At 37.1% G+C, this 11,098-nt stretch overlaps 2 protein-coding genes across 2 annotated transcripts; both read right to left on the bottom strand.

The window, feature by feature from the left end:
• Positions 2,852 to 5,297, bottom strand: LOC18601459. The gene has a single exon (XM_018119899.1). It carries the CDS (start codon positions 5,101 to 5,103, stop codon positions 3,076 to 3,078), a length of 2,028 nt encoding a protein of 675 aa, XP_017975388.1. The 5' UTR covers positions 5,104 to 5,297; the 3' UTR covers positions 2,852 to 3,075.
• Positions 5,650 to 9,025, bottom strand: LOC18601458 (probable E3 ubiquitin ligase complex SCF subunit sconB). The gene is made up of 8 exons (XM_007032400.2): positions 8,642 to 9,025; positions 8,197 to 8,377; positions 8,008 to 8,102; positions 7,569 to 7,674; positions 7,123 to 7,340; positions 6,925 to 6,967; positions 6,547 to 6,800; positions 5,650 to 6,174 (listed from the first exon to the last, which is right to left on the bottom strand). Exons 1-8 carry the CDS (start codon positions 8,818 to 8,820, stop codon positions 5,763 to 5,765), a joined length of 1,488 nt encoding a protein of 495 aa, XP_007032462.2. The 5' UTR covers positions 8,821 to 9,025; the 3' UTR covers positions 5,650 to 5,762.

The following is an 11,098-nucleotide window of genomic DNA, read 5'->3' as shown; positions in this document are numbered from 1 at the left end:
ATACTCCTTTTGGAGAGTTCGATTTAGGGCTCCTATGGGCGCCCTAGTGCTCTCAAGGAGTACTGATCTGGTGCTTTTTAGGAGAACACAAGGTGGAGATGGGTGATCGACTAGTGCAAGAGACATCATCAATCGACTTGAGAGAAAGAAAACAATGGAAATAAGAAAAAAAAAACATATTAGACATTTCATAGTTAACATTAACGTCATTTAGACATTTGAGACAGAATGTCAATTTTGAAAATTAATGGATCTCCGTGTAATTTTGATCAAAACCTAAATAGTAGGGATATGTTATCTTAATTTTTAATTATAAGTAAAAAGCTAAAAAAAAGGAAAAATTACTCACACACTTTCGAATTTTAATCGAAATTTCAAGTAAATCCATTAGTTTTCGAAATGAACAATCCCAAAAAAATATCTTCCATTGGACGCATGGGTTCAACCATTAATCAATAGTTAATGTTTTTGTTAATTTGATAATGTAGCAATATTAACATGATAATTTTATCCTCTATTAATTTTAAAAATTATTGTTATATATTTTTTATTAATTATTATATTGTTTTGAAAAAAATTAGAAAGAAGGGTGAACATACCAATGCTCCCTTTCCCTTTTTTAGGGAAAAATATTGATTATTAAAAGACTAAAATATCGATTAAATTAATAAAGAAAGATATTTTAGTTTTTTATAATTTTTGTTAACGGTGTTTACACTTTGAGGATAGAAGATCTATTTTGAAAACTAATAAACTCACTTAAAATTTTGATTAAAATTTAAAAATATGAGAGTATTTTATAAAAAAAAACAAATGTAATAAAAAAATGGGCCGTTAAACTATCAATGCCTTTAGCTTTCTACAGGCTATGCCAACATGGCCCGTTAAATAACACTGGTAAGTCGGTACAGGCTATTAACACTATGGGGTTGCTCATTTTAACGATATTTGTGCTGGCTAGGCGTGGGTGGGATATCTTTATCCTCTTGTTAAATGCAAACTAGTAAGTAAGAAGGCTTACTTCCATAGCACTAATTAATTCATTAAAATGATGGAAATTTAAAGAAGCTTTATAAATTTAGGTTCAAACGGTTTTTCTTATTTATTTAGGAAAAGAAAATTCTAATCCCATTTCAAAATAAAAAAATCATGTACCAACCTTTAAACCGAATCAAACATTATACACCAATCACTAACTACTAAACCAAATGCTTTGATTCAATTACTGAGCCAATTCTCGATTACAATTTAAGCTCGAAATTAAGTGCTTGTGTTATGCATCCCATATCAGTAAAAAATAAAATAAATCAATCTTAAATTTATAGATAAAGAGTTTTCTCCACCGATTAGCCATATTTTTAGACTGAAAACACAAACACGTGACACCTGCCTGCATCTTGAAAAGAAATTATCTCGGACTAGGATGTTATGACTCACTGATCCTTGCATATTTATATCCCCAAACTCAAAAGGGTTGAATCCAGTTCCCCACTCCCCCACGATCCCGAGAAAGAGAGGGCGTTGGGTTTTTAAACTTGGAGCTACTCGTTTTTCATCCATATTACATAGGATAGCATGCAATGTTTTTCTTATTCATTACTTCTCTCTCCACAAGCAGAAATGCACAAACAAGTAAGACATCACTAATTAAATGTTGCGCCAAAACGAAGACCAGCGTAAGCTATTCTATGGGAAAGTATGGCTGACATCAGGACATTGCGGCATGAGCTGCAAAAGAATTAATTGCAGAGTCTATTTGCAGTTGGACTGTACACCAAGGCAAAAGCTAAGGTTTTCACATAGGCAAGCAGGCAAAAGGCAGCTTGCAGAACTTGTCATGGTCAAGAATATTGTGGAGTAATGAATCGGGTCGTTGCTCAAATCCATCACCTTGTCAATATGCATGATATGATTGCTAGAGCCAACTTTAGTCTGTGACACATTCTCCCCAACAAACAGCCACAAAAGCAGGAGCAATTGCTGTGGCAACAAATGGTCAAAAAGAAAAAAACAAAAAAGAAATACAATTTATATCTAGACTAATGCTACTTTGAATTGGTGTTGGACACTAGGGACTTCTATGTTGCTCCTGCAACCTATCAATTTTCATGAAGTACCCATATTAGACACATATACAACTCCTCAAAGTGGGTTATGCCTATTGACTATGACCCTCCACATGTAAGGAACAACTAAGTATGAAATTAGATGCAACTAAAAGACATTTTACCATTCACACCCAAATCTTAGCAACATAGGTGAATCATATCATTGTGACTCAAACATAGATCATGAATGAATGGGTGAATGGACAAACAGATGATGAGTGAGAGATAAGATTTTTGGGTCTCCAACAAGACAACAACAAAAAATTAAATAATTCTGTATATCAGCCCGTGGTCTAAAGTATTGCTGACTGACATTTTCTACTTTCAATACCAACAGGAAGTAAAAGAGAATGGTGACAAGTTCATCTCAATTCCAGACAGAGGCTAACTTATCTGTCACATGCAAATGTGCCGTGAACTAGAAAACAGCAGAACACACTTCATACATATTCCATGCTGAAAATCATATCTCATTTCAATTATATGATTCATACGAATATCCAACATCGCATGCCTTCGTATCAGCACTAAACTATAAACTTCTGGTCCAGAAAGATTGTAACATAGATAGTCATTATCTGGTTATAAAACTACATAGCATTCAATGTGTATTTTGAAGGACGTCAGCAGCAGGCCGAAAACCTTAACATTTTCTAACTACCTATACTAAATTTCAAGAGCACAAGCATGGTTACACAATAAATGTATATTTTCATTCCAAAATAAACATGGAAACAAGCAGATAAGAAAGTGCATAAAATTGACATTTATCCAACATGCAATGGAAATATAGCATAAGTCGAGAGATTATGAGGTTGGGAAAATTTGAGTAACAAAGTAGAATTCTCCCTAACATTTAAGTAATTCTTGACTAAAACTAATTTTCAATCTTGAGACTTACATCTCTGACAGAAATACATGTGCTCTACTATGTTCAAATGATACAAACTTTGTTTCATTAAAACTTTCAAAACTGCTTCCTCTTGTTCCTGAAAAGTTTGTCTCTTTTTGCATAAACATAAGAGAGAGCAAGGAAACCAACTGCACAAAATGATAGTGAAGCCCATGGAAATGGTGGGTCCTTGAAACAAACAAGTGACGCTTCAATTTCTTGTGATGCAGTGTATACAAGATTGTGCATTGCATAAAGATCATGATCTGAGGACCTTATGTAATAGAATGCCATCTCAAAGTCAAAATGTGACAAAGAAGAAACCGCTTTGTCCAGCTTATACCTGAACAAGTGCCACCTCTGTATGAACTCAACATGCTGATTCTGTTTAAGGAGATTTCTATCCCCACCATGTGCATATACAGATTCAAGAACATCGATAGCACTTGTTATACTGTAATTCAATGACGTCAAGAGAAAATTTCTCCGAGCTGCATCCTTCTGCACGAAAGACAATGAGGAAATCTCCGAAAATGGTCCAAAAGGTGTCTGACCAACACTCCATGAGTAATCCACCAGCGTACTATTATGCGTAGGGCTCCACAACAAATGAGTCGGTGACACTCCCCACATACTCTGTAAAAGTGAACCAACAAGTGGCCTCTCCAGCTCCCTCGTACGTGTAAAAACATGACGACCATTACAACTGTAATCACTCACAGTCTGAGCAGTCTTTGTCCTAACAGCGATAACCATATCTTTAAATGCAACAGACTGATGATACCGATCAAGCAACAAAATGGTGTTATAATCCAAATCAAACACATAAATAGGAAGCACCCTGCTACCCAATTCCTCCTCGGGCAACCCTGCAACCCTCCTAAACTCCTCAGCTGAATCAGACAATATCTGGTGCAAACGCTTTGAATCCAAATATTCGCTTACAATTAAAGTATAATTATCAAACAGGAACCTCGAAGTATATGAATTGATAGACCTAGAAACCGCAAAAGAACAAATAGAACACTCCTCGTACCTAACACTGTACCTCTTAAACTCTAAAGTCTGATTGCCAAACAACAATTCACCATCATTTGCCTCATCATGAAACTTTTTTATAATCTGATTCCAATCCAAACCGCTTGAATCCTTACTTTCAGAAGCGTGAACATGAATAAACTGAACAGTTAAAGTATTCTCAAAATGAACAGGAATTCTCAAAGGAGGAACAACAAGTACCTGATAAGCACTGTATATCAATGAAGCCAACTCCGAAAGCAAGGCCTTTTCAGATTTGGGTCTTCCATGTAAGGCCGCTAAAGGGTGAAACTCGCCTCTTGGAAGTACCCCATCACCGGATAAGGCCGGTCCATAGTCAACCGGACCAGCCCCGAGATCAATCCAAAGATACCTTTTTTTGCCTGTCCAAAGGGTCCCTAAGCAATTGGTGTAGCCCGCGGAAGAGTCAGAATGAGTGTAAGAGTAAGCGTAAGGTTGCTTCGAGGAGAGCCCGAGATTGAGAATGTAAATGTAAAGGGAATTGTCGGTTTTATCAGAGTCGAAATGGCGGAAAATGATGGGGTCGATGGTGGAATATGGGACGGAGAGGAGAGGAGAGCGGAGGGAGGAAGGAGTAGAGGAGATGGCGGAGGATAGGGCGGCGGACAGGGAAGAGACGAGGGAGGAGGAAGAAAGGGAGATGTCTAGGTGGAGGGAGTGACGGACGGAAAGAGAGTGGGAGGACAGAGAAGAAGAGATGAGGTGGAAATGGGAGGAAGTAAGGGACGATTGGAGGAAGGAATTGAGGACGGAAGGGGAGGAGGAAGAGAAGGTGGGGCCCACAAGGCGGATGTGGAGAGGTATTGGGAGGGAGAGGGAAAGGAGGTCGGAGATGAGGGAAGGGATGGGGAGAGGGCCTGGGCCGGAGGCGGCAAGGGATTTCTTGAGGGAAGAAGCCAGGGATGGGAAGGGGTCGTTTGTGGATTTGGGGTCCAGGTGGGATTGGTGGGTTAGGAAGGAGTCTAGGCCTAGGATTGGGGCGGAGGTGCTGGGGACTGCGGCGGTGCAGAGGAGGAGGATCAGGAGGAGGGCGGCCGTGGGCATTTTTTATTTTGGAGGGTGGTTTGGGTTGTTGACCGGTGAATCTTGGAAGAATTGCTCTATCCTTGCCAGATGAGATGGATGACAGTCTGGTGTGGATCCAGCAAAGTCATCTCGTCTTGGTGAGTGGCGAGGGTGACTGAGCTCAGCGTAGTGGACTAGACTAGGGAAGAATACAACATCTAATTGTGGGTGGCTTTTCGAATGGCAGTCTTGTGAAGTTGTTGGTATAAATATTTTGTAACAGTAGTGAGGAAATGAAGTCAATTATGACTAGCATAACCCAAATGGAAGCCCACTGCTCAGAGCAGGCTTTAAAGGTGCTAGGCAGGACGGATGTTAAATTTTGCCATTTCGCTTTAGCCAAGGGACGTCTACCATTGTCAATGAGCAATGTCAGGACAAGTTTCCAGAGTTAACCTGCCCATGGATTCAAACCACTTTTCCATCATAACCCCGGAGTACAGCATCAACGGAACCTCATTCTTCTTCCTAAGGGAACGCTTATGCTTTACATAATGCACTAATATTCCCACTGAAACAATATCGGAAAATAAGAAAATCAAACTCCCCTATAATCTGATTATACCAAAGGATTTGATAGCAGCTAAATTTATATATATATATATATAAATCATGCTGGAATAAGAGATACAAGCCCATCATTCATCACATCCGTCAGAATCATTATATGATTGTGTACCCCAAAATTTTGAAACATTCTGATCATTATCATATTCTACAATAGGACGAGTTGCAGTGGAGAAATCCTGAAAACGAACAAGTCCCTGACTTTCACCATAACTGGCAGTAACAATGCTACATGCATTTACAGCCATGGCTGAACACCTGATATTGGCACTCCCAAGCTCTGGGTGATTACAAAGCAAAGAATTTGCTTTCGTACCTGTTTCAGTTTCCCAAGCATTAACAAAGCTATCCCCCAGCCCTCCTGTAACTATTTTATATGGATCCATGTGTAATAGTGTCACTGAACCGATATGACCATCCAACTCGGCAACTGCTTCTGGTTTTGACGACTCCTGGCCTCTCCTTATATCCCAAAGCATTGCTCTGTGCATTAAATGTACACTTTCTAATATTAGTTTAACAAACAGAGATTTAAAAATCTGATATTCCTACTAAACTGCTTTCAACAAATGGAAAACTTTCAATCAGAGAAAGACCTACTCACAATAGATAAAAGTTAACTGTTGTTAGTAGTAAATGAAGGAAGATAGTATGCAAGCCCATATATCCTCAGATGAACTAATTTGTTGTCTAAAACACAGCACTTAAGTAGTACAGTTCATAGGGTAAAAACAAAGAAAGCAATCCTCTAACAACGGACTGCTCCATCCACACTTCAATTTTTATTACTAGACAATAATACCCACTTGAAGGGAAAATTAAAGCCAATGGATTCATCATCAGAAAAGGTCTTACTTGCCAAATCCCCCAGTGCAGATTAAGGATTTTGAGGGCATAATTGCAAAGGAGTATAATCTTGGTTGATATATTGCTACAGTGTGGACCCTTTGCAATGTCCTCAAATCAACTATCACAACAGAAGAACCAGCAGCAACATAGAGCAAGGCTTCATGGCATTTCATGTCCACTGGTGCACCAGCAACAGAAGTCATTCCTACACAACATGAAGAACGAATAGCTGATGACGTAGTTGTATCCCAAACTCTCACCTGTAAACCACAGAATGGTGAAATAGTACTACACCTATTCAGAAATCTCTAAGTGGAATCATGAAAACTAAAAATCAGGTGATGTTAAGAAGTGAATGTTCAACAGGAATTGTGAATAAGATACCTTAGAGTCCTTTGACATGGTCACCAAAAGGGATGTTCTGTGCCTGGAAGAATTATGAACAAATCAACTATGGATTATAACCAAAGAAACTATAAATCAAAGTTTAAAGAATATACAACTTAAACTTTAAAAGTGTTTGTTAGAAGTTTTAACAGTGAAGGAAAAAGGAGAGTTTTCTCAAAGAAAAAGAATGCATACCCTGCAACTGACATTGATGTAACAGGTTTCTGATGCCCATAAAGTGTAGCCTTTAAAGCTTGTTGGCCACGTTTTCCACTAGAGCTAAGGGACCAGAGGCGAACAGTACCATCTTCCCCACCACTTGCCATTACTTTGGCACCACCATCACCTAATAATTTATCTGACAATGTGGAAACTGCACCATTATGACCTCTAAAACATCGTTGGCAAGCACCCTACAAACAGAGCATGCAACCAGGATATTTCAACAAGCAACAGAGGCTAAGAAATAGATAGGCTGAGCATTCTATTTGTACTCCAAACACAACACCAGTACTAATGAAGAAGCAACAGAAATTGTTTATAACATGTATGCCCTCCTAGTCAGTCCAATGCAAGGAATCACAGGCTAACAATTTAACTCTGTTGAAATGGAAAAAACACGACAATGCTTGGTGTGATACCTTCCACCATAGACGAATCGAGTGGTCGTAACTTGAGGTTACCAAAACATTTTCTTCTCTTTGTGTCTCACTTCGAACTAAAGAAGTTTCACGAAGTGGAAACAATCTGCAGACCAATGAATTCATGGGTTAAAAACAACTATAGCTTTTGCATATGAATATACCCCCTTTTATGACTAATATCCATGAAACACTTTGGATATAAATAAGCATATTGCTTTTAGCATGTGAACTCTTTAGTTAGTCATGCATGCTAAACTTGGAAATCAAAACATTACAAGAACAACAACAAATTATAATCAAGAAAGTCAAGCTCCAAATTGTGAATGCGATTTGAAGAAATATGCATTAATATCTCGATACAAGTACTACTAGCTTTTTGTAGTGAACCACAGACAAGGTCAGTTATTCTGCAAGGAAATCCATCAGATTGTCTCACCTCATGCATGTAATTCTTGCATTATGATCACTCATTCTGACAAGCGTGCCTCCACTCAAAAAGCTGTCGGTTTTCATCCTTTTTATCACAGAACCCTACTAAACAAAGTTAAGTAAGCTCTCAAATGGCGATAAAAATTACAAAGCATCACCGAATAAAAAACACGATTAAGATCAGTAGAGGTCATACTTGAGAAAAGATTATATCGTTCTTATCGAGAAGTATATGGTCGAAATGGCTTGCTTCGGTATACAAGTCCAGAACAAAAGGATCAGCAAATTTAAGCTGATGCAATGCGGTACGACAATCCAAATAGGCCTTCCTCACACCTAATGAAGAGCTGGATAGCATTTCCAGCGGCCAACGCTCCCTAATACAATCAAATAGAGAAAATAAAAATCCACCTAAAAATGAAAAGAAAAATATGAATATATTCATCTATTCTTAAATTTCTTTTATTACAGCTTCCTGGAATCTATTTTTCAGTCTGATTTTACTTAGAATAAAGAAAATGAAATTCGAGCGTGCAAATAATTGCCTCAAAAAATATCCTCGGTTTTAAAATTAAGACTCATAATTGGAGTTACTTTTGTTACTGAATGCGATTTACATAAACACTTCCAAGCGAAGAAACCTGAAGCGGTGGAGCCAGATAGAGTCGGAGTAAGCGACTTTTTTCAGGAATTTGGAGGTTATGGCGAGGTTTGAGAGGTCCTGAAGGCTAAGGTAGGCGGCGCAGTGAGCCAATGAGTCTTCGTCCAAATCGGTGATCTTTGTTGCCGCTTGCTGCGGTGAAGCTGGTGGCGCCGCCATTTCTTTTTCTTCTGAATTATAGAATCAAAATTTGGGGAAAGGAAGAAGCTTTTACTTCACTTTCAACTCCTCTAATTTGGAGAAACATTAAACAAGAAACGTTTCCTCCAAGTTGTTGTAAAAGAATTGATGGAAACCCGAAGAAATGAGAGATTTATGTATTATTGATACAATGCTTGGAATGAAAAATAATTGTAATATAAAAAAAAATTAATTGTGATACAAATGGGAATGAGGTAACCTTATTTACGGTTGAAGTCATCAATAACTATCATAATATACATCTCTAAATTATATTATTTTATTAACAAATTTCACATTATTGCTTAAATAATATCCATATATAAATAAATCTTGAAGTATTTAGAATATGGATAATATATTTATCATTTATCAAATTTACTTTAATTTGAATTGTTTTTATGTGGTGTGATGTATCCATATTCCATAATACTTCCTCTTGAACGAAACACCATTTTGGTGGCCTAATTAGATGTCCTATTACTGCCTCGTTAAAAACCTTAAGCCAGAAAAACCTAATAAGATAAAAATCAAACAAAAGGAAAAAAGATTGTAGTGCACTAAATTCATAATTGCTCCCCTCAATTGAGCCATATTGCCCCTTCTAAGGTAATTGATACTTTGCCACTCTAAGGGCAAATCAATCTTTCGCTGCATTCCAATGCCATATTGTAATTTCTCAAATGTTGATGCTGGCAATGATTTGGTAAAAGGATCTGCAAGATTATTGGTAAAGCGAATCTATTTAAACTTGTCTACTTTCTTGGAATTCATGTGTCACGACTCGGAACTCCTATCGAGCTCGTGACAACCGCCGCGACGTCTCGATCGACATTCATCACCCGGAATGTCAACCGAAACCCCGCAAGGCTTTAATATCAACTTCTCATTTCCCCTGTGGGTAATTGTTTCCAAATACCACATTCTAAAAGATTTTAAACTGTTTCCAACTTAAACAAATAAAATAATAATTTTCATCTCACAAGGGTATTTTGGTCATTTATCTCAAAAATCTCAAAATCATCTAAAAATATAGTATGTAAGTGGAAAACACATATTTCAAATCAAAAATAATTTTGGATGTCTAAAACATTCGTTTAAAATGGAATTATGACTGTCATAATAAAATAAAAATATTAAATAAAACATTCAATTTTCACATAAAACGATATTTTAAAAACACTGCATAAATAATTTTTATAGCGTAAAAGCAAAATAAATTCTTACATACCGTAATACAAATAACCAAAGTATAGAATTTAATTTACAGTGACATGTGGGCCCACGAATGACCAAAAGTATCAAAAGAAATGAACCTACAGTCTTTGGATGTGGCAAGTTCAACTGTAATCCTCACTGATATCAGTTATCTACAATCTATTCTGAGCTTGAAATGGGTGGAAATGAGGGTGGTGAGATTATAAAATCCCAGTGAGTAAACAAACATCACTCAAAATATCTAAAGTCGAGTAAAATGAGACTATTAAAACATTTCATCAAACTGTAATTTATCATCTTTCAACTTATTTCAACCAAATGAAATCAATTTATTTAAAGCAAGTAATCAGTATGGCTTATGAATTTCTTAAAAAGCTTGACTCATGCCAAAAATTATTATTATACTCAGTTATTTGGGATACCTTGGCCGAGGGCTATCCCAACTGAGTCCGCCAAGGCTATTAGAAAGTCATGTTTTTATTTTGAAAACATAGTCGTTCCTTGGCGTTGGCCGAGTTCCCCTTCACGTGGTGGTTTGGCGTGAAGTGAACTTTAAAGTTATACCTCGGGAGTTACCCTACTCGCCTCTCCAACCGAGGTAAAAATATAACAGGATTCAGTGCCCCTCTAATAGGCTAGTCCACAGAACCCAGCCCACTGCAGCAAGTCAAACCCACCATACAATAAAATTTTGGCAGCATGACAGAGCTAATATATTACTACCCAGCCTGCAAGGGTAAAATAAAGCAATTCATACAATTCATAAAAAACACAGCCCAGCCAGTCATGCCAATACAATAACATAAGCCATTAATTCAATTTTAAATTTACAACATATCAGTGGTCTCCAATTACTCTATTTTCAAAATCGTTATTTCGTTTCAAGACAATTTATAAAATATTTTCATTTAAACTCATTTTGTTTACAAAACATAAAAATTTACCATTTGAACTCATTTTCATAAAATTCACCAAAACCGAATAAAAACATACTTTAGATAATTAAAATGATGGTAAGGTTACTCACCGTGTCTAGAGT

This window comes from Theobroma cacao, chromosome 4, assembly GCF_000208745.1.
Source record: "Theobroma cacao cultivar B97-61/B2 chromosome 4, Criollo_cocoa_genome_V2, whole genome shotgun sequence".
Lineage (NCBI taxonomy): Eukaryota > Viridiplantae > Streptophyta > Magnoliopsida > Malvales > Malvaceae > Theobroma > Theobroma cacao.
This window is presented reverse-complemented; position numbering and strand designations above follow the sequence as displayed.